Source organism: Cervus canadensis, chromosome 2 (assembly GCF_019320065.1).
Source record: "Cervus canadensis isolate Bull #8, Minnesota chromosome 2, ASM1932006v1, whole genome shotgun sequence".
Classification (NCBI taxonomy): Eukaryota; Metazoa; Chordata; class Mammalia; order Artiodactyla; family Cervidae; genus Cervus; species Cervus canadensis.
This window is the reverse complement of record NC_057387.1, coordinates 12,089,439-12,113,429: the sequence shown is the minus strand read 5'-3', so window position 1 is coordinate 12,113,429 and position 23,991 is coordinate 12,089,439. Positions and strand designations below refer to the sequence as shown.

The window sequence follows — 23,991 nt, the reverse complement described above, 5'->3', positions numbered from 1 at the left end:
ACCTTAACTGGGTTGGAAAACGTTTCCCAAAGCTTTGGCATAGATTTTCTCCCTTGTTATTTAGGCATGTAAAAACGTATCATGCAGTTAAGAGATTATTGTCATGTTAAGACATAACTATTTTAAAACTTTAATTTTGAACTCTAAATACATAAATTGACCTATGCAAAATTACTTTCTAGTGATTTAACTTTCATCATTTTGGATGCATAAGGTCTCCAAAGGGAGACCTCGGTCATGTATCTCAAAGCTCTTACCTGCATATTTGACTATTTCTGACAACACTGAAGACTTCTATCAGAGACAGAACACCACACTGCAGTCAGCCCCTGGGTAAGTCGAAATTCTGACTGTCAATGAGCATATTCAGACTCATCATGTACAAAAGCAGGGAATGACTGTACAGAAGTAGCAAGCTGCTATGCATTCTGTGCACAACCCCTTTGCTCTGGAGAAACCTAAATTATTTGCTTCAGATTTTAAGGAAAAAAATGACACAATGCTACAGGAGAGAAACTAAGACATAAAATAAAGGAGAAACCAGAACAGAGTTAAAAAATTTTTCCTCTTCATTGAAGTTTTGTTAAATTACAACATTATGTGAGTTTCAAAAGTACAGCATGATGATTTGATATTTTTATAGATTACACTCCAAGGTTATTATAAATACTGACCATATTTGCTGTGCTGTACATCTCATCCTTGTAGCTTATAAAATAACACGCCTAGTAGTTTGTGCCTTTAATCCTCTTCCCCATTTTGTTCTTACCTTATCCCATCCCCTCTCATAATCACTAGTCTGTTCTCTATATCTGTGAGTCAGCTTCCATTTTGTCATATTTGATTTAAGACTGAGCAGATGGCATTGCAGATAGCCACACTGTTCCAGAGGTATCAATTTCCTTAAAAATCTAATCAGTATATGTTCAGATGCTGTGCTGGTAGGAAGACACTGAAATGGCCAAAACCCAAAGGCTAATATAGGCCAGAATAATGGGACTATTATTGTCCCAGCTATAAATGAAGCAAACAGAGCCATCTGTCAGGCAAAGCAAACACACACCTAAATTACAGAAAGTGCAGTTGCCATGACAGGATTTGGATTGAACTACTAACTGGGACTATGGAATATGGTTTGATCTTGTATATAATGGGTGCTTCTGAGGCATTCTCTAATTGGCATTAATCTTCTAAAACTATATACTCACATTTCTTCTTCAGTAGCTCATTAAGCTACGTTCTGCACAAACCAAATGAATGTGGGCACAGAGGAAGAACAAACAGTGTTTTTTTCCAGTTTGATATAGTATTGACACAGTGACACATCAGTTGCAAAAATGGATATTCCTGATACTAGGTCCCAAACATCTCAAAACTAAGCATAAACTCTATTAAGGGCTATTATAAAATCATAAATTTCAACAAGATACAAGAATACTAATATTGAGCTGACAGTAGCCTAGTTTCTATCAGTTGATTTACTAAAGTCCACATGAAATAGAATTATTGTATATACTACAGATAAAAGCTTCCATGTTCTTCTAAGAGGAGTTAGTGGACGCTTATTTGGATTCTCTGGAGTAAATAGCCGTATTGGTCAAAATTTCTTCTCCTCCCGCAACCTTCCAAATGCAAAATATTTATTATTTATCAACTCCTTTCTTCATTTAACTATTAACCAACAAACTCGTTAACAGCCAAAAGATTCAAACTGCTCTGGATAAACCTTTCAGGTCAGTTCAGTTGCTCAGTTGTGTCTGACTCTTTGTGACCTAATGGACTACAGCATGCCAGGCTTCCCTGTCCATCTCAAACTCCCGGAGCTTGCTTAAACTCATGTCCTTCGAGTCGGTGATGCCTTTCAACCATCTCATCCTTTGTCGTCCTCTTCTCCTCCTGCCTTGAATCTTTCCCAGCATCAGGGTCTTTTCCAATGAGTCAGGTTTTGCATCAGGTGGCCAAAGTGTTGGAGTTTCAGCTTCAGCATCAGTCTTTCCAATGAATATTCAGGACTGATTTCCTTTAGGATGGACTGGTTGGATCTCCTTGTGGTCCAAGGGACTCTCAAGAGTCTTCTCCAACACCACAGTTCAAAAGCATCAATTCTTCGGCTTTTGAAGACTTCAGCTTTCTGAAGTCTTTCTGAACTCAAACTCAGCTTTCTTTATAGTCCAACTATCACATCCTTTCATGACTACTGAAAAAAACATAGCATTGACTAGACAGTCCTTTGTTGCCAAAGTAATATCTCTGCTTTTAGTATGCTGTCTAAATTGGGCATAGCTTTTCTTCCAAGGAGCAAGCATCTTTTAATTTCATGGTTGCAGCCACCATCTGCAGTGATTTTGGAGCCCCCCAAAATAACGTCTTTCATTGTTTCCATTGTTTCCCAATCTATTTGCCATGAAGTGTTGGGATTGGATGCCATGATCTTTGTTTTTTGAATGCTGAGTTTTAAGCCAGCTGTTTTACTCTCCTCTTTGACTTTCATCAAGAAGCTCTTTAGTTCTTCTTCAGTTTCTGCCACTGAGGGTGGTGTCATCTGCATATCTGAGGTTTTTGATATTTCTCCCAGCAATCTTTATTCCAGCTTGTGGTTCCAGCCCAGCATTTAACATGATGTACTCTGCATATAAGTTAAATAAGCAGGGTGACAATATAGTCTTGACGTACTCCTTTCTCAGTTTGGAACCAGTCTGTTGTTCCATATCCAGTTCTAACTGCTACTTCTTGACCTGCACACAGATTTCTCAGGAGGCAGGTCAGGTGGTCGGTATTTCAATCTCTTTAAGAATTTTCCACTGTTTGTTGTGATCCACACAGTCAAAAGCTTTGGCGTAGTCAATATAGCAGAAATAGATGTTTTTCTGGAACTCTCTTGCCTTTTGGATGATCCAACAGATATTGGCATTTTGATCCCTGATTCCTCTGTCTTTTCTAAGTCCAGCTTGAACATCTTGAAGTTCTAAGTCCAGCTTGAACTGTGAACTTGAAGTTCACAGTTCACGTGCTGTTGAAGCCTGGCTTGGAGAATTTTGAGCATTACTTTACTGGCGTGTGAGATGAGTGCAGTTGTGTGGTAATTTGAACATTCTTTGGCATTGCCTTTTTTAGGAATTGGAATAAAAGCTGACCTTTTCCAGCCCTGTGGCCACTGCTGAGTTTTTCAAATTTGCTGGCATATTGAGTGCAGCACTTTCACAGCATCATCTTTCAGGATTTGAAAAAGCTCAACTGGAATTCCATTACCCCCACTAACTTTGTTTTGTTTGTAGTGATGCTTCCTAAAGCCCACTGACTTCATATTCCAAGATGTCTGGCTCTAGGTGGGTGATCACACCATCGTGGTTATCTGGGTTATGAAGATCTTTTTTGTGTAGATCTTCTGTGTATTCTTGCCACCTCTTCTTAATATCTTCTGCTTCTGTTAGGTACATATCATTTCTGTCCTTTATTGTGCCCATCTTTGCATGAAATTTACCCTTGGTATGTCTAATTTTCTTGAAGAGATCTCTCTTCTCTCCCATTCTATTGCTTTCCTCTATTTCTTTGCATTGATCACTGACGAGGGCTTTCCTTTCTCTCCTTACTGTTCTTTAGAACTCTGCATTCAAATGGGTATATCTTTCCTTTTCTCCTTTACCTTTCATTTCTTTTCTTTTCTCAACTATTTGTAGGGCCTCCTCAGACAACCATTTTGCCTTTTTGCATTTCTTTTTTGTGGGAATTGTCTTGATCACTGCCTCCTGTACAATGTTACCAACCTCCGTCCATAGTTCCTCAGGCACTCTGTCTATCAGATCTAATGAGCCTGTTGAGCTAACTGCGTGAGAGTGTTGGTAGAGAAGCCTACTGGTAGGTTCTGTGTGACCATCAGTCTAGTGGCAGTGACCCTCAATAGCAGTGGAGAGGCACAGAGGGTACCTTGCTGATGTTTCTCTGAACTGATGGTTCAAGGCTGAGGTCAGAGACAGATGCTGGGTAAGTCACAGGTTAACCATACCTTTGTAAATAGAGTGGCATAGTCAGGGATTAAGAAGAGTTGGTGGTAGAATATATTATATACATATTTTATGTATATATTTTATATTTATACATATATTTTATACATTCTATATGTATACTTATATATTTTATATGTATATATAAAACATATATATGTATATAATGTATATTTTTACAGATATATATATATACATATATATATATATATATATTTCAACACTTTTCTGTTTTAACTTAATGTTATATTCTACAAATCTTTTCAGTCAGTATCTATAGTGCTTCCTGATATCTTCCTGCTATTCTTACAGGAGTGTAGTATCCAACCATGGGAACATTCCATAGTACAATTAAGGTGTCCCTACTGACAAATATTTAGATCATGTTGTATCATTTGATCTCAGAAACAATTCAGCAAAATAATCTTGCTGAATACCCACCATGGAAAACCATTTTAGAGATAGGATTGCAGAGCAGATGCAGCCAGAGTTTTGACTCTTTGGTTGTTGCCAAATTGTTTCCCATATGGGTTCTACCATTTTGCACTCTACCAGCAATGTACAAGTGCCTGTCTTTCTACACCCTTTTTTTTTTTTAAACTTTTGGAAATTTGAACTTGTGGAATTTCAAGTCAAATGGTCTGAGTCTAGAAGCCACACTTTTAACCACCTTTGAAGAATATTTATGAGATGTCTACTATTTTTCTCAGTGCTAGGGATACAGAAGAGAGTAAGATGAATACATTCCTGGCACTCAAGAATTCACGTCCTAAGGGGGATAGTGGTAATCAACAAATGACAAAATAGATATGCAGGGTCAGGTGATGGCAAGTGTGTGGGGACAGAACAAGCAGAGGAAGGTAGGAGAGCTTCTATTTTAGAAGAACTCCAAGGGGAGACCTTTGTGGGGAAGTGGCATTTTGACAGAGCACTGAGTGAGTGTGAATGAGAGCCATTTAAGTAGGTGGAAGGACATTCTGGGCAGAGAATATGAATGTGCCAATGCCTTGAGCTGGGAGCCTACCCAAAGCACTGGAGGAAAGTTCACAAGGCTTATGATGCTGGAGAGGAATGATTGACAGACTCTGAAGAACTGAGGTGGGAAAGGTGGCCTGGGGAACAATGGCATGGAGCATGGAAGGACAAGATCAGGGCTTGAATTTCTTTCTAAGTGGAATGAGTAACAGCAGAGTGTTTGGAGCAGCAGCAGGACAGGCTGTGACAATGGTTTAAAGGTCCACTTTGGCTGTGTATGTGGTGCAGCTAGGGTAGGGTCTGGGCGTGAGTTGGGAGGCACCAGCAAGAGTCCAGCTTACAGTGGAAGTGGAGGAAGTGGTGAGAAGGGGGTGGATTCATGAAATATTACGGAGAGGTAGCAGGCTTTGCTGATGGGTCAGAGTGATAACCAGGAATTTGTCATGAGCACTATGGTGATTGACAGTGCCATTTCCTGAGATAAGGACCACCAGGGAAGAAGCAGTTTGGGGGCTCAGGCATGCAATTGGAGTTTGTGATGTACAGGACCTTCACGTTGGGTTTTCAAGTTGGCAATTGTACACATGGGTCTGGAGTTCAGGTGAAAGATTTGTGTAGACAGGGAAGTGGTCCAGGGAACAAGTTTTGGACCTCAGAAGGTCATAGTCAGAGAGGGGAGGCTGAGAAGGAGTGGCCAGTGAGGCAGGGTGAAAATCAGGAGACTCTGGTGTCCAGGAAACCATGTAAAGAAGGTTTCTCGAAAAAAGGAGTGACGAACTGTGCCAAAAGTAAAGTGAAGACAAGGATTGGCCCAATGGGATTGCCCACATGGAGCTCATGGCCACCAGAATCTATAGGCCTCAGCTTAGCCATCCTTCCCCAGAGCGGCCTCCCTGCCCCTTCAGTGCCCTCCTTCCCTCCCAGCACCCTGTACTTTCCCTTCCCTGTAACTGCCATGATAGCTGCATAAGGCATTTGCTTGTTTAACATCTGTTCCCCACTGTGGTGTGGCCTCTGTCCAGATAAGGAATGGGGAAGTTGTGTTTACTGTACATTATGAGCATCTAACACATGACAGGTATCTAGGAGGGGATCAGGAAACATACACTGAAAAAATGTTGTATAAGCATCTGTGAGCCAGGCCTGGGGACAGAAACCAAATAGAGTTTTCAATTCTGCTTTCATGGAGTCAGCAGTGGGAACAGGGTTTATTTGAAAACAAGTATTCCTGTATATATAGAGGAAGAGAGTCACACATAGATCTTGCTGGCCTTTGTGGAAATGGTGAGGAACATGCCTTTCTTGAGCAGTTGTAACCAGAAGGGATATGAGCTCAGGAAGGTAGCAGTTTTTGTTTTAGCAAAGTTTAGTTTTTAGAAATTTGTTAGATTAACAGAAAAATTCAGGAAACTGTACTGAGAGTTCCCACATACCCTATATACAGTCTCCCCTATTATTGTTAGATGAAACTCTGAAACTGCCAGCCCTGACCATGCACCACAGTAACCATTTGCATGAGTTACTTTATGACAGGAGATAAGGAACACGGAACTAACAAGCCACCACCAACTTGAAGAATTTGGGAAAGGTCAATAGGAGAGAGGATACATCAGCTCCTTTGTCCTACCAACCTCCCAGAGTCCTCCTCATTGGAATCCATCTTGACTGAGTGATGTAGGTGCCCCCAGGATGGATCCAGAATCAATGATTAGCCAGAAACAACCTAGAAACTAATCTCGTCACCATAAAACTGCAAGCAACGTGGCAGAGAAGCTCTCTGGGTTCCCTTACCCTGCTGCTCTCCACTCAGGTGCCCCTTCCCAAATAAAGTCTCTTGCTTTGTTGGCACATGTGTCTCCTTGAACAATTCTTTTCCGAGTGTTAGACAAGAGTCACCCTCAGACTCTGGGATCCCCCTTCCTGCAACATTATCAGTACCTTATACTCCTAACATTTGTTTCTGTTAATAAACTAATATTGATATCTTTTAAAGAAAAGTTCATACTTTACTCAGATGTTCTTCAGTTTTATCCAATGTCCTCTTTTGTTTCAGGATCTCGTTCAGGACACCATCTTGTATTTAGTCACCATGTCTCCTTGGGCTCCTCTGTTTCTCAGCTGTTCTTTTTTCTCATGACAGTTTTGAGAAGCACTGATTGGGTGTTTGGTGGAGTATCCCTCAATTAGGAAGTTTCCAGTGTTTCCCTCATAAGTAAACTAGGGGATTTGGGATTTGGGGAGGAGGACCACAGAAAAAAGTGTTATTTTCGTTGCATCATATCAAGGGTACATACTATCACCGTGATATACCACAGCATATACTGACCTTCATCACCTGGCTGAATTCAGGGAGTGTTCCTCAGGCTTATCCACTGTGAAATTACTCTTTCCCTTTTTCCATATTGTTCTCATTAAAAGAATTGGGGTCACAGGAATCTGCCCACAGAAAAGTGTTTTTAGGTGGATCAGGAAGCTTCAAAATGAGGGAGAAAGAACCCCCTACTATTAACATTGTGGGACCTGTGCCCAGCAAACCTCCTTATAGCTGGGGAGAGAGCCTGTTCATGGGAAGGGAACTTGGCCCCAGATTTTTATTACAATAACTTGGCATTCCACTTAATAAGTCACCACTGTCTTAATTTTGTCAACATGAGTGTGTCTCCAAGAGTCTGGTGGTTCTTGAATACTGTAAGAATTTAGTTTTCAGACTTGAATTCTGAGGATAGCACTGTGGAATTACAGATTATCCTCATGAGGGGTGGATGTTCTTGGGATGAATTTTCAGTACCACTAGAACAGGTCTGTGAAAATATGGCCATGGAGGAGCACACCTTCATTTTTCTCACAGAACACAGCACCCAGAGTCCTCAGGGGCCATGTGTCTGTCAGAAGGAAAGTTCTGGGTGTGGTCACACTGCCTGTAAAGCCATCTCAGGGCCCAGGGACCACAGCAGGTGGTGACCTGGACAGAAAAAGACCATGGCCAAGACACAGGTGTGCTTAGCTGAGTAAATATTTGCTTACTGGAAACCTGTCACAGGTGCCATGGGTGGCTAAGTTGAAAGCTGCCTGTCTTGTTCAAGAGTACATGTGACCCCCAGGGTCCTCACAAGAGGGCTGGGATCAGGGTGAGTCAGTAGGCCACTCACTCTCAGGTGATGATTCATCACTGACACCAGGCTGAGAGTGGGATCACCTTGCCGCCTCTGTGCACAGGAACTGCATTCTGTATCACAAGCTGGGAGGGGGGCAAGAGCGAGTGTTGTCTGGTTATATCACAAGCACCAATGTCCTGCTGAACTGCTGTGGGAGCCCAGCGGCAAGAGGACCTAAGTTCATCTGGGGCAGGATGCGGAGACTCCCAGGACACCATCCAAGCTGCATCTGGAATGATCAGGAGACATTTGATAGTAAGTGGGAGGGAAGGGTCTTACTCCATGGAGTGGGAGCAGGCGTGCAGGCTGGAGGCTGATGGATTTCTTACTTAGACCCATAAAGGATGAGGTTTGGCCCCTAAAATGGGGAGGTTTTTCCCAGTTATCTGCACCTGCTGGGACTCTCCCTCCCTCTGTGGGTTTCAAAATCCCATGTGGGCATGTTCTTAGGGGCTCTGAGTAGGGATCTGAGGAGCCCACCCCTTCCCTGTGAGATAGATTAATGTGGTCCAAATGCCTGTTGTGGGAAGACGGTTGTGCTGGGTACTGTGGTCTGTCCTGTCTTACTGGACAGAAGAGAGATGCTGGCAACCAGTCCAGCCAAGAATCGCTAGGGAATCTTAGAGGTAAAGGAAGCCCAGCAGAAAGAAGCTGAATGTTGTGGCTGGGGTGAGAATCATGGACAAACAGGTTGGATGGCAGCCCTCCCAGGAGCTGGGCACAAGCGCAGGGTGGGAGCAACCTCTCCACTGGGTGGGTGGGTGGGGCTTCTTCAAGTTTAAAAGGTCATGTACTTGGTGTGACTGATAGAAAGGATGTTGAGACTGTCTCTCTATATCTCACTGTTTGCTGAACCCAGGGTATGCAAGGCACGAGTAGGGAAGCTGCAAGAAAACTCAAAGAATCATAGGAACTGTAGACACATTTATTCTCTCCTGACTGGCATAGCAGCCATAGCAGCAGACACGATATAGTCTTTCCTCTCGTGGTTGACCCAGTGGACATAGCATAAGCTTATGGAACAAAAGTGGCCTGTGGCCAATCGGATACATCACGATGTGCATGCACAGTGCTATAAGTGATCTCAACTGTTACATAACCATGTATTTACAAAATGTGGGGCAAGAGGCTGTGAGGCAAGAGAGCCTGACCACTGCCATCTTGGCTAGTTTGCTCTTTCCCTACAAAGATGAAAAGACCTTATGAAATCTGGACCATGAGGCAACCTAGGAGGACAGGGTCCACTGCCCAGGGAAGTAGGGCAGGATCCACTACCTTGCAGGTCACAGACAACGAGGGTCAGACCTGGGAGACTGACCAACTGCCGTTTCTCAGACCACCAGCCTTTGCAGGTCTGGGTTGGGCTGTTCGTAACACACCGAGCACAAGCAGAGGTAACAGGGATTGGTCACGGGCTGCCTTGATCTCAGAGGCTGCTGAGATGCAGCCGTACATCTTAGTTTTCCTGCCTGGAATGATGCAAGGAAGGTGAAGGTCTGCCCTGGGCCAGGCTAGGTCTCCCTCCCCGTCATGTGACTTCTCAAGGGCTGAAACCATCTTGTAGATGAGATTCATTGCCCTGAGAGGGACTTGGGTCTCTGAAGGCGAGTGCAAAGAAAGTGCAGGGACCTGGTCCCAGGCCACGCTGTCCTACGTGTTGACTTTCCAACCTTGGGTTTATTCACTAGATTCGCTGGATCCTGTTTCCACGTGTGTCAAACAGGAGGATAATTGTAATTGTAATGATATCTGCCTTTCATAAATCTATAAATTTGAAATTTGTAAGAAGATCTAGACAAGTTGGGGGTGTTGACAAAGATTTAGCTTCCCAGCTGCACAGCATAGCTGGCTGACATGTTGAATTGACCTTAGATATCTGGATTTCCAAAAAGTCCCTGGTGTTCTGCCAGCACGGAATGTTGAAATGTTTTGTTGTCTGGCTCTCTCCCAGTAACCCTGGCCTGTAGCTGCATTGCTGTTTCTCTAGGCTCCTCCTCCCTCCCCAACTCTGGAGCAGACCCACATAGTCCTCACAGTACTTCCAAGAGTAGAGGAAAAATATGAGACTTGCTCTCCTCATCACCCTGAAAGTAACCAGAGGGTGAGTTGCCTGGATTTTGACTCCTTACAGAAGTTTCTGACCAAAGGATTCATCCGCCACTAACTACATGGGGTTGGAGGGAATAAAGCAGTATTGGATATTCTCTTGTCTGAGATGCAGCAGAGCAGTTTCTGGAAGCACAGAGTGAACTCAGGTGACTTGCTTGAGGCTGCACAGTGGAATGGGACAGTGGCTGTTATGTTGGGAAATTTTTTTCCAGAGTTTATCCAGGCTGATATGACAACAGGGTTGGAGTATCTGCAATACAGTGGAGTTGTTTATACATTTACTCTGCAATTGTTTGCTGAGGTCTTAATGTAGGTGCTGGTGAAATTAATAGGAAATCTCCGAGTGGTTTAGTATAGGCTGGTGGGCCATCCATCTAGAACATATTAGCCCCTCCCTAAGGGTGGAGAATAGCATAATCGCCCTTTGAGTGACACTCCTTCCTCTCTTTCTGCTCCTCCTAGATGCTTCTTCTGTAGCCTCACAGGCTGAGCAGGCAGCCTGTGATGGGGCCCTGCTCAGAAGACCCCCACCTCTGCGGGCCCTCCAGGCTCCTGGGATTCACCAGCTTCCTCCTCAGTGAGTGATCTGGGCTCCTGGGAGGGAGGGCCTCTGGGTGGAGCAGGGAGGCAGGGTGCCCTTTCCATGTCTTATGTCCTTGGTGAACAAAAAGACAAAACAGCTCTGCAATTATTTAGCAAATGCAGAGCCTTTGGTTTAGAGACCTTGGGTGAAAAGAACAAAATGATCTTCTTGTTGTGGTGAGTCTGAGACACCTGAGCTCAGGCAGCCTTCACTACATTAAGGAAAACATTTCTAGGAAGATAAGTCTGTCTCTGCAGCAGAAATGTGAAGCTGGGTGAGCCGGGAGCTGCCTGCAGAGAGGGGGAGAGACTAAGAAGCTGGCTCCTTGACTCGGACGGGCTGGGGAAACAAGGCTCCCTGGTCTCAACTCAGAGGTATCGTGACAGTCTGTGCAGCTGTCCTGTGGAGAAGAAGGTTGACTAGAACCCTGTGTCTGAGATGGAGGAAGCAATTGTAGTCTTGATTTCTTGGGCAAGATGCAGGATATTAAATGCAATTAAATGAAATTCTGCTTTTGTAAAAGGAACAGCAACTTCTCAAATTTAAGGGTTTCTGTATACCACCTGTTGTAAGAATATGGAGAAACTAAGAACGGAAGTGTAGACTGGTAATGTGGGTTCTTGAAGTGGGTGAACTAGAGGAGGAAAGAAGGGAAAGAGACGTAGAAATCTATGGGGAGTTAAGTGAAAAGTGAGCTAAAGACTGGACAAAACCCAAATTATATACGTGACTTCCTGGAGACTATCTGATTATGTATGATAAAATTAAAATCTAATGAGTAAACACTAATACTGAAGGAATTATGAATTCTGGAGAAAGCTGGAAAGCTTTTATTTTTAATTAAAGTTTAAAATTTTTAAATTATTTTTTCAGTATTCCAGCCACTAAGTGAACTTTCAGGAACTATATGAAATTTAATGAATTATAGACTGTTTATAAACAGATGTCTTGAATTAAGAATAAACTTTATAAAACCTTACCTCCTTTTCAGTAATGTAACTCTATAAGGTAACAGTAAAATATAGAGCTTCTTTTCTCTTCAATTTTATGTAACTTGAAAATAAGTTCTGTTATTTAGAATTTTCTCCATAGGCTCTGGGGTTGGAAGATTACATAAAAGAAAGAGAAGGAAAATGGACAAAATTGTAAATTGATTTGCAACTATTAAATTTTATATTATTTAAATAAACTCTATGTTGTTTGTAACCACACTCTCCCTGGCTTTATTTTCTTCTTCAGGATTAGATCTTTTGTAGATCACATCTCTCACTCCCTTCCTTCTCTTTCCAAGTCTTCTTCTACCTTCCTCAGAGCTCAGCTCACCATCCCCCCGAGTGGGTTCTCCCTGCACACTCAGGACTGAGCTTCTTCTCTCTGGTTTCTGTTTTTCCAGGAAGTATGCAATCTGGACAGGCTGGTGGTTAACCCTCAGCTGTCCAGAAGTCCCTGCTCTGCTAAACCCCCCTAAGTACTTGCTTCCCCTTTCTCAGGAGAGGAAAGTTGGAGGATGAGCCTCTAGGAACTGCTCAGATCCTGGTGATGAGATAGTGGTGCTGGAAGGGGAGCTCCTCAGGAGGACAGGGACAGGGTGGGGAGCCGATGGGAGCTCCTGCAGGGGAGAAGCACTGGGCTGGGAGAGGGGAGCCCTGGTGCCAGGAGTGGCTCCGCCCTGTGTGACCCAGGACAGGTTCACCCCCTGGGGGGCCCTTCCTCTGTGACAGGAGGGGCCTGGATAGATGTCCCCTAAGGCCTGACCTGGAGGAGATGCCTGATTAAATGAATACAAAGAAACATCTGAAATCCTTAGGCATGTGAACACTGGCATGAGTTATTCTCTGCTTCCAGTGAGAGCCAGGAATGAGAATAAGTACAGCTGGAGGGAGACAGGTCTGAAATGGTGAGAATTTATTGAATTGGAAAGAGGATTGGGACTGTGGCAGGCTGACATGAAACTGAGGGAGCCTCTGGTCAATATCTAGAGAAGAACTGAGACCAGTAGGTGCATCCTGACCTGCTGGAAGAAACAGATTGATCATCTTTTCAGGATAAGGGACTTTGCCTCATCCTGTTCTGTCCTACTTCGTCCCCAGAAAGGGTAAAAGGTATCAGGTCCCTTGGGCCTATGTCTGAAGAGGGAAGGTGGGCTCAGGAGGTGGTGGCCCTGAAGCAAATGTGCCCACTGGTCAAAGCTCTCCAGGAAAGTGTCTGAGGAAGGCCCACTGTGACCTGGCAGGGACTGACTGGGAAGTGTTGTCTCGGTGGTAGGGACAGTAGAGCTCATTAAATGATCACTTGCTCTCCCCCTCATATTCTAGTCCTTAGCAGTTAGCCAGGGCTTTGTCATAAGTGCTCGTCGAAAAACATGAGCAGAGAGCACACTGCTTGGGGACAGTCGCAGTGAAACCCCTGTGTGATTCTCCTCTCTCCTCTCCTGCTGTGGGGCTGGGAACCTATGAGGATGCTGCGAGTTCCATGGGTGCAGCTACAAGGAGGTGGGGTTTCCTCCATGTATGACAGGGCCTCTCCTTCACTCTCTCATGGGACCTGTGGTGGGGACTATGGACCCCCCTTGTTCTAAGACCCTGAGGTATTGTAACTCTTTGTTACACAGCACAGCCTGTAGTTTCCTGACTACTGCACTGCCTGGAAAGAGGAGGAAGGGTAGCAGCCTTCATATTTGTGTTAGGTATCTATTGCTGTGTAAGGAATCACCACAAAACATAGTACCTTAAACACCACCAGGTATAGTCTCAGTCTCACAGGTTCTGTGGGTCAGGGCTTAGGGTTGGATCAGCTAGGTCCTCTGACTCAAGATCTCCCAGACTGAAGTTAGAGTCTTAGTTGGGGCTGGGGCTGCATCAGCCCATGGTCCACTGCGCAAGCTATGATTCCAAGATCTCTCAAGAGATTGCTGTTGGGAGGCAGTTCCTGTGGCTGTTGGGCTGAGGGTCCCAGTTCCTCTCTAGATGTTGGCCAGGGGCTCCCTCAGTTTCTTGTCATGTGGGCCTCTCCTTAGGCAACTGACAACATGACAGCTGGATTCCTCAGAGTGAGCAAGAGAGAGAGAGTGAAAAGGAGGATGTGTGTGTAAGCAAGAGGGAAGTCACAGTCTTGTATAACCTAGTATCACTGAGTGATATCCATCATGTCTGCTCTAGTCTATTCCTTGGAAGCCAGTCACTGGATGTAGCCCACTCACCAGGGAGGGCATTACAAAAGGATGTGAACACAAGGGGACAATAATTAAGAAGCTAATTCTACAGTTATGCACTTGGTATTGACAGAAAATCTGCTGAGTGCTTTTGATATACAAAAGTGAAAAAGTCACTCAGTTGTGTCCGACTCTTTGTGACCCCATGGACTATACAGTCTATGGAATTCTCCAGACCAGAATACTGGAACGGGGAGCCTTTCCCTTCTCCAGGGGATCTTTCCAACCCAGGGATCGAACCCAGGTCTCCTGCATTGCAGGTAGATTCTTTACCGACTGAGCTATTAGGGAAGCCCCATGATCCCATTCAATTTATGAGGTAGGTGGGGAAACTCCAGATTAGAAAATTTAAGTTACCTCCTCAAGGTAACAATTCACTAGAACCAGGATTTAATTCTAAAATTGCTTAAATTCATTTGACTAGGCTGCCTCTTAAGAGTCAAGGGAGTATATTGGATGAATTTCATTTAAAATATAGGTTATGTAGTTTTCTCCTTTATTGTTACTGGAAAAAATTTATGTTTCCTGTGTCCTATGCCCTAGGTGTCTGCAGCACTGGAGTCAAGAGTTCTGGAGCACATGGTTCTGGAGTTCAGGATTCTGGAGCCCATGTTCCCCTGCAGGGGATCCAAGGAGGTTCTGTGTTTTTTCATCTGACCAAGAATCAAGAAGCTGACCCAGAGGAGGTCTCATGGGGCTTTGGCCCTGAGTCAAACTACAGAGTCCTGCTGCGAGTCAGCCATGGGGCAGACACCCCAACCTGGGTCAGCCTCCAGGACAAGTACCAGCACAGGGTCCATGTGCCCAACATGATGTCCCTGAGGATTGAGAACCTGACCCGAGAGGACAGTGGGGAGTACCGGGCTCGAGCTAGCTTCACTGGAGGAAGAGAACTTACCCAGGTTTTCCTCCTCACTGTCTACGGTGAGTGACACTCCTCACCATGGCTTCCCTCCTGCTTTTGAGCTAGGAGCATCAGGTAGGCCCCATTTTTCAGGATCCCTTCCAGACATCAGTGTTCAGGCTATTTCCTCCCTTGAATTAGGGTAAGTGGGTTTACTGCAAATGGTGAAAGGAGTTGAGATTCACTCCAGGGATAAAACCACTTTAGAATTTTGGGAGAAGAGAATGGAAATTTGGGGAAATGATATTGCCATAGCAATTGTTGTTCTTTATATGTCTAGATTTACTTAATGTGTGTATTGCTTATCTGTTGCTGCTATAATGCTGCTTTAATTTGGAGGCTGAACACAGCACAAATTTTTTATCTTACTAGGCTCTAGGTCAGAAGTCAGACATAGGTCTCACTGGGCCAAAGTCAAGTTGTTGGCAGGATGTGTCCCTCTATAGAGGTTCCAGAAGGAAATTCATTTACTTGTATTTTCCACTTCTAGTGGTTGCTTATGTCACTTGGCTATGACCACGTTCCCCTACCTTCAAAGCTGGCAATAGTGGGACCAATTCTTCTCACATTCTAATCCCCCTGACCCCCTTCCTCTTCTTCTTTCTTCCATTTCTAAGAACTCCTGTGATTGCATTGGTCCCAACCAGGTAATCAGAACAATCTCCTTATTTTGAAGTCAGCTGATTAGCACCTTAATTCTTTTACCTTAATTCCACCTTGTCCTGTAACCTATCATAGTCATAGGTTCTGAGAATTGGACATGGAAGTATTTGGGGCCCATTATTCACCTACCATAATCCAGAAATTCATGTGTAGTCAGTACCTCCTCTCCTTTTACTCAGCACCAGTCCAAGGCCAGCCTCACTCACAAAGGCTCCAGCAATCCAGCACTAGATGCCTGGGTAGATGTAGGAGAATGGTTACACAGTAGCACTTCCAGAGAGCCTCACTTAGCCAACACTTTCTTTCCTGAAAGTCCCTGCGTGCATAGGAAAATATCTGCTGTGAGAGAGTGACTGTTTCTGCTTTAGGTCCCCATGTGATTTCTATGACCAACTTATCAGTATGTCACTTCTCAAGTTCAGTGGCATGTTCTAACGGACTCAGACTTATCATTCCTTTGCTTATCATTTGCTTATTCATTTGCTTATCATTCCATTGCTACCATTGACTTAAAAAAATGCATGACATTTGAGTTATGAATTAAGTTTTTATTTGGAGCAAAATGAGGATGGCAGCCTAGGAGACAGTACCCCAGATAGCTCTGAGAAACTACTCCAATGAGAGGGAAATGTCAGTGTATATGTGACTTTGGTGAAGGAGGAATACAAGCAATAAGAACATTTTCCCAGAAGTTTTCTACTAGTCTCCAGAAGCTTTTTCTAGTCACCAGGAACAGTCATCACCATGAAGGATTTTAGTGCTTTTCTAGATACAATGAGGTACCAGAATTGAGCTCATAAAATAGGCTCCTGAAAATATCTAGCTATCTGAAGACCTTTCCTGCCAGTCCCACTCTCCCACACCGGCAAAGAATGCCTCATGTCTTCTTTCCACCCTGAACTCCTTCAGTGGGGTGTGAAGGTCAGCAGCTACAGCAGCACATGATTTGACCCTTGTAGAGGGAGATAGCAAGTGCCAATTGTTGACACTGCCCCTGCATCTCCCACACATGTCTCCACTATTGGGAGCACAGAACCTTTCTCTGGGCTCCCAACTCTGACCAGGTGTCTTCTCTACAGGCTATAAAATCTCAGGCATTATCTGAGCAGAAGAAGAGGCCAAGTTCCTGATCTGTGATTAGCTCTTCTGTCTGAGACTTCCTCCACATCTAGAAGGAGCCCCATTTTCTTAGAAATAATTGGTCTTGGGAAGGTGGGATCAGGCTTTATTTTCTTGTTGGAGATGTTTAACACTTCCTCAACATGCACACAATCTAGTGAAATCACATATGGCTTAATTCAGTGGCTCCCCTCTTTATTGTCATTTGCTATGTATTAAGTACCGGGCAAATTCTGTTTATCTATATAATGCGTTCACTGTCATTAAAGGGAGAATGCCAGGCTTTCAGTGAGATGATGGATGAGAATGTACAGACTGGAATGTTCTCCAATCATGTGAGCTCCATTCTATTGTCCCTCCTCTCTCAGGAACTGTACCCCTTCCTGAGATCCATGTCAAGTCAGCATCCATCACACCAGGCTGGTGCAATGTCACTCTGGAGTGCAGAGCCCCAGGGCCTACAGAGGACCTGAAGGTGACCTGGGAGATCAAGGGCCTTCCCAGGGAGCTGGAGCAGAGAGTGACATCAGAACTACCCTCCAACTCCTGGCACCTGACTCTGAACCTGCCTCTGAGCCAGCCCGCTGCCAGCTTGACCTGTGTGGTCAGCAACCAGGTGGACCAGAAAACTGCCACCTTAGACCTCGGGAAAGTCTGTGTCTCTGGTGAGTGCACCTGCCAGAGGGGACGGGCACTCTGAGAACTAGGGGCTCTGGGCTTTTCTCCCCATCATGTGATGAGCACCTCCTTCCTACCAGGTCACCCCTTTTAGGAGCCTGGGAGGTATAGTCAGCTTATGTCTGCATTAACTCTCTCTCAAGTCCATGCCTGCCTCTCCACCCCCTTTTTTTCCCCAAGAAAAAAGGAATTTGTTTTTTATGCAAATCAAGTCGGTTCACCTCCAGGTGAGCAAATCTCAGTCCCAGCTGGCCCTGGAGGCAGAGCAGGTGTGGTGTGGGGGAGGCAAAGAGAACTGGGGCTGCAGCAGCAAAAGCATTTCCTAGAAATGTATTTCCCTGAGGGCTCACCCCTCCCCTGACCCATGCTCCCTGCTGCCTGCACCTGCCTACCTGTTGTTGCCCTCTGGGGAGCTCCTTCCCTCCCAGCTGCTACAGGGCAGTGTCAGATCTCGTCCAGAGCAATAACTTTCTAGCACTTCTCCTACTTCATCCATTATCCATAGTGTGTCATCCACTGTAGTCTTTTGAAAAGCAATTGGATTTTGTGATTGGTCTGTATCATCTGTAGGAGTCTGACCCAGGGATTCCCTGCAGGATTCAGGGCTCTGAAGCTCCTCTGCCCATGTTCCTTACCTCACACATTTCACACTAAATTGTTTGCTTGGCTTCCCTGAATGTGTCCTAAAGTTGCAAGCTTCTGAGCCTCTGGAAATGCTGTTTCCTCTACCACCAAACCTCCCAAATCAAGAGTTCCTTGCTTATTCCTATTGAAGGATTTCCCTCAGGTCATGGGCATGTAACCAATGTCCGCACTTGGTTATAGTTCTGTTATGAGTCAAGTTTGAACAAAGGGTGGCTCAATCTCATGTTGCACAAGCACTGCAGCTGCTGTAACTGCCCTGCCTCCGGCATCACCCCCTTTAAGGAGCAGTCCATGGCCACCCCACACTGAGTAGCAGTGCAATTGATGGGTTTGTCTTCTCCATAGCCTGGAACACCTTGAGGACAGAGGACATGTCTTGTTCTTTGAATTCTTATACCAAACAAAGTTTCTGGCACTATTCACACTCAGTATTTCACTGAGTGAATAAATGAACCGGTATCCTGTGTGCAATCTAGCCCCTCTAACCCATCCCCCATGAGCTGCTGGTGGTAGCTGATATGTCAGCATTACTTAAAATCTCATGATACCTTTCCCTTGGTCCCATTCTAGAGTCTGAGATAAAGTTCAACACTCAGCGTGACCCTCAGGACCCTCTGGAAAGAGCCTCTCTTCTCTCTGATCATCCTCATCCTGCTTGTCCCTGCCCTTTCCCTCTCCTGCCTGCTGATTGGGAATGATTGCAACCCCCAGGGCTGCAGATTTGACGTAGCAGTGTCTCCTCCTTCCTGGAAAGCTGTGCCCGGCCTGAATATCCGGTAAACTCCTACTCCTCCCTCAGAGGTGAAGTTTATGCATCACCTCCTCTGGGAGGCCCTCCATGAAGATCAGTGTACAACGTGTTAACTTCTACTGCACTGCCGTCTCTCTGGCTGGAAGACTTTGATATTTTCTCCGTCTTCCCCAGGGTGACCTGTATTGTTTATCTCAGTGTCCCTGGCATCAAGCAGAAGCTCAGGACCTTGAGTGAATGATACTGCCTTGCCACCTCCTCTTTAGCTTCTAGACCTCTCCACTTGCTCTTTTGTATCTTTCCTCGACAATGGATGTCTCAAGTTCTGTTTGCCATAATTTTCTTTATTCTTTCTGTGTGAGGAAAACAGATTCACCTAGAAACAGCAGTGCTAAGACCCTGCCAGGCATCATAGGGGCTGTTGTGATTATGCTGTTGATCCTCATAATTGGACTGTTCCTTTGGAAGACCTATAAGAAGAAGAGGAAGATGAAGACTGGAAGAGGTAGGTTGCATTTCTGCTTCTTGCCCCAGGTCCCACCCTTCCTCCACTGAACCCCTGGTTGCCTTCCTCCTGCATTTTGCTGATCAAGGAATATCAATGCAGAAGGGGAAGGCAGGTGTGGGCTTGGCCTTGAGTTCATTGCCATGGGGGAAGGTATATGTTTTCAAGGCGAGGTTCAAGCTCCACTCTGTGTATGACGCAGGTGTAGAATTTCAGGGTGACCCTGGGGACAATGATGGTGGCATCCAGTATGCGGAGCTGAGCCAGCAGGGGTCTGGAGAGGTCACACACAAGGTGAGAATGGGAGCTGAGCCCAGTCTGGGATCTCATGGTTCTATCTCCTGGGTCTGTCAACCCAGTCACCTGCTGTTCCTGGCCTTGCTATCTCTTTGACTCTCTCCAGGTGATCAGTGGTATTTACTAAGAAAATTTAAAACTTGGGGCCAGTGTAGTGCTGGTCACTTTGGGTAAACTCACATGCATTTCTTGTCAGCAGCATTGCTTCCTTCTGGTCACTCTAGGGCCTCTTTCAGCTTTTTTAGAAACTCTCTGACTTCAAAAAAAAGAAAAGAAAAAGAAACTCTCTGACTTCAATTCCTAGGGTGTTGGTAAACAACATTTAGAAGAAAAGGAGACTAGTACTGTCTACAGTGAGGTCTACAAGCCAGAAAGGGAGACCATGAAGATAACTTAATTGGAGAAATCAGAAGAATCAGAACTACTAGGACACCTCCACTCGGAGCTTGATTCCTGCAGACACCTGCCTCTCCCAGCTCTGGTCCAGCTCCAGCTGCCCCTGTGACCCTCCCGCCTTCAAGTGCCTGCGCACATGTGGCCTTCTCACAACCTCTGTCAACTTCCCCAGCTGTCTTCCCACTCAAGATCCTCACCCTGCAGGACGAGAGCTCTTCCATCATCGACCCAGCACCTAGCCCCTCTTTTCCTGAAACTTCCCAAAGAGGACCTTCCTGCACATCATAATCCCCACAGCCTCTGCTGTGTGACTGATGTGTATCTTTCTGAGCATTCAAGCCCAGGTGTGGAGACAGTGTAAAGGTGTTGACCAGACTACAGAGGACAAGGTTAGGCTTTGGTGCTGGGTGCTGAGTTGGGCATCTGTGGAGGCAGCATGGGTAGGTGGGAGCTCATAAAGAACTGGCTTGAGGTTTCCTTTGCCCCTTATGTCGGGCAAAAGTTGTATGTCAGGCAGTGTGTTTGTGTGTATGTCTATTTGTTGGTATGTGTGCTGGGGAGGATAGCCTGTGTACATTATACAGTGGTCCAGCCCTTGTTCCTGATCACTAGTACTAACTAACCTCAGCTTCAGCTCGTGGACCTCAAATCCACCTCCTGTGGAGTGGGTAGAGGAATTTGTATTGTTTCTGGCCCTTCAAAACCTCCTGTGTCTCAGAAGGACCCATGTTGAGATTTGTATTCTTAGGAAAGCAGCTTCAGGGCATTCCTGTCTGGGGTGGGGGTCATTAGAATGGAACTGAAGTGTGCTACCCCCCCAACACACACACACTCTAATGAAGCTGCTGTGAGAAGTAAAGCTTGTGGGAAGGTGTGAACCAGCCCTCTCCTGCCTCTTCTACTGACCCTCATCCCCCACAACCTGCTGGCCTCAGATCCTAGTCAGGCTACTGTTTGCTCACTCACATGCTTCTGCCTGAAATGATTGCTCCCTCCCTGCCCTTTAATCTTGTCCCTGCCTGTTGGAATTCTAGCATTCCACCCAATCCTAGACCCCTTTCCAGCTCACATGGTCTACATGTACCCAAAGATTTGGAAATGGTCTCTCCCACATCTAACTTTTTTGGACACAGGTGACATAACCAATTTGGCTGCCATAGTTTGATTGGGTTGGTCATCAGTTTTCCCTGCCTGCATCACCTGGAGCTTCCTCGGGAGGGTGTCATGGCTTTAGGAGGCCAGTGCCAAAGAGACAAGCACCTCTCTTTGTGAATTGTCTGAGCTATTCTTCCTCTCAACTCCAACAAGAACTCAGCAGATTGATCTCAGAGCACAGCATCTACCGAAGGTGTTTCTGGTAGTAAGTCCACAAGGAAGCAAAGATGGACGTGATGAGCCCCAACAATCTTGCCTGATTCCCCATCCTACCTCCACCCTCACATTGCTTGAGGACCTGATGTCACCTGCACTGATTGTGTGGGATCTTCTCCTCTTCCTGGGGATCTTCCTCTCCTCAGCCTCTGTCTCCAGCCTTCAGTCCCAGCTCTTAAGTTGGAGATGAACTCACTCTGGTACTATGATCTGTATCCTTTTGTCTGTTGGCCTGCATTCTTGAATCTCTTGGTTTCCCACCCAGTTCAGCAATCTCAGCTTTTTCAGTTCTGACCTCAGAAAGAAAAGTTCTGAACTAAAATCTTGAGCAATAAGAAGCAATGCTAAGATCCTGCTGGATAAGGGAGAAGCAGAGTTTCCTTAATAAAGCCATTTCTAGCCGGTTTATTGTCAGGCTGGACAGAGAAGGCTGAGAGGGAAGAAGATGACCTCTTTCACTGGAATCCTAGGTGACCGGTCATGGCTGATATCAGTGCTATCAGTCCAGAGGCAGTGTGAGATGTGACCACCCACTGACCCCCTCCCACCCACCTTGATTCCCAAAGCATAAGACAAAAAAGAAAAAAAGAAGGGAACTCAACATTCCAAGCCTATGTTGAACTAGCTTTTGTTCCATGAATTTTATAAATATTATTTCTTCTTATTCTTATAAGAACTCTTTTATTTTTTATTTATTTATTTATTTTTTTGAGGCTACTTACTTTATAATATTTTATTGGTTTTGCCATACATTGACATGACTCATTGGAAAAGACCCTAATGCTGGGAAGGATTGGGGGTAGAAGGAGAAGGGGATGACAGAGGATGAGATGGCTGGATGGCATCACTGACTCGATGGCCATGGACTTGGGTGGACTCCAGGAGTTGGTTATGGACAAGGAGGCCTGGTGTGCTGCGACTCAAGGGGTCGCAAAGAGTCGGACATGACTGAACGACTGAACTGAACTGAACTGAACTGACATGACTCTTTTAGAGTAGATATTACTATTCCTGGACTTCCCTGGTGGCTCAGATGGTAAAGCGTCTGCCTATAATGCGGGAGATCCGGGTTCAATCCCTGGGTCAGGAAGATCCCCTGGAGAAGGAAATGGCAACCCACTCCAGTATTCTTGCCTGGAAAATCCCATGGACGGAGGAGCCTGGTAGGCTACAGTCCATGGGGTTGCAATTACTATTCTTATTTTGTAGGACAAGCAACTAATATCCCAAAATAGTTGGTGGCAGAGCAAATTGTTAAATTCAAGGCTAGGTAACTCCAGCATTCACATCTTTTCCTTTGCCACATGGTCAATGAAGTTCTTGGAATCCTAGAGTATTCAGCAAAGAGTATGTTCCATTTGTTCCTCTTCCAAGGTTCCTGGTTCTGACTCAAGTGCCTCAGCTTGAATGAGTTCATCCTGATGATGAATGGAGCAGTTGGTGGGTGAAAGGGGAATTATTCCTTAAGAGCACAATAGAGTGGGAGATGTGGGTGGGAGACATGCAATGACAGGTCCTGTGCTCTGGTTCAGAGGCGGTATTTGGAGCAGAGATGCTTCGCCTTAGGTCTTATGGGAGTTCCTTCCTCTTAAACAAGGTGTGTTGTGGATTTCAGCATCCCTATTCTCAAGTCAGCTTCCCTTTCCATTATTATTCATAATTTCATTCAAGAATTATGTGATGCTGAAATCCTCAATGTACAAATGAAAAATTAAAATCCAGAGATATTAAGTACTCTACAGAAGTTCTCATGAGTGTAAGTTATATAGGCATGATCACAGGAGATAATAATTCCACTCATTTTGATTCCTTTCTCTGTCATTCTGGACACGCAATCAGTTACCAGCTTCCACTGTGCTATCCTTCATAAATCTTCCTGTACTCCATTCTCCTCCACTTCTTTCATTCCCATCTTCCACCACCATTTTTGCAGTTCCACCAGCAATGTGTGAGAATTTCTCCACATTATCTCCAACTCTTGTTATTTTTAGATTGTATTCATCCTAGTGCTGATGAAGTGGTATCTCGTTGTGGTTCTGAATTGCATTTCTCAAATGATTCATGCGAACATGTTTTCATGAGCATATTAACCTTACTTGAAGAAATTTCTTTCTCTCTTGAATTCTTTCTTGTTATGCATTGTCCCTACGTCTCCACCAAGTCTGCTTTTTTCCCAGTCACCAGGGAACTCCACATTGCTAAATTTAGTAGTCAATTCTCAATCCTCATTTCCCATAAGTTCTCAGCCACAGTAGATATATATTTCCTGGAAACATTATTTTCACTTTGCTCTTTCCTACCTACTGGGTGTTTGCTCTGTAGTTTCCTTTATCAGTATCTTTCCAACCTCTAAATTTTGGAATAATCAAGGTTCATACCCAGACCACCCAGACCACCTCGCTTCACTGTCTACACTCATTTCTGTTTGATGCTCTGGCCATGCAGTAATCTTGTGACTATATGACTTTATGTGCTAAAAAGGACTTAGAGATGTGACCTGTCCCCTGAACTCCACAGTGTGAATATCCAACTGTTTACTTGACATTTTCACTGGCATGTATAACAGGCATCTCCATCTTGACATGTTTAAACTCAGACTCCCCAAACATGCTTCCTATACAGTTTCCT

The 23,991-nt window shown here is 44.9% G+C and overlaps 1 protein-coding gene across 6 annotated transcripts; it reads left to right on the top strand.

Annotated features, from left to right (window-relative positions):
• The first annotated feature begins 8,169 nt into the window (after nt 1-8,169).
• Nucleotides 8,170-22,027, top strand: LOC122431647. Of its 6 annotated transcripts, none has more exons than XM_043452895.1 (7): nt 8,170-8,386; nt 10,703-10,817; nt 14,578-14,958; nt 17,089-17,385; nt 19,165-19,299; nt 19,502-19,593; nt 19,901-22,027. In XM_043452895.1, the coding sequence occupies exons 2-7, from the start codon at nt 10,745-10,747 to the stop codon at nt 19,991-19,993; spliced, it is 1,071 nt and encodes a 356-aa protein (XP_043308830.1). In that variant the 5' UTR covers nt 8,170-8,386; nt 10,703-10,744; the 3' UTR covers nt 19,994-22,027. The 6 variants fall into 6 exon arrangements, 5 of the variants coding, with proteins under 5 accessions (XP_043308830.1, XP_043308838.1, XP_043308848.1 ...); XM_043452903.1 differs by lacking the exon at nt 8,170-8,386 and adding an exon at nt 10,099-10,232; XM_043452887.1 differs by lacking the exon at nt 8,170-8,386 and adding an exon at nt 10,157-10,386.
• The last annotated feature ends 1,964 nt before the right edge of the window (nt 22,028-23,991 follow it).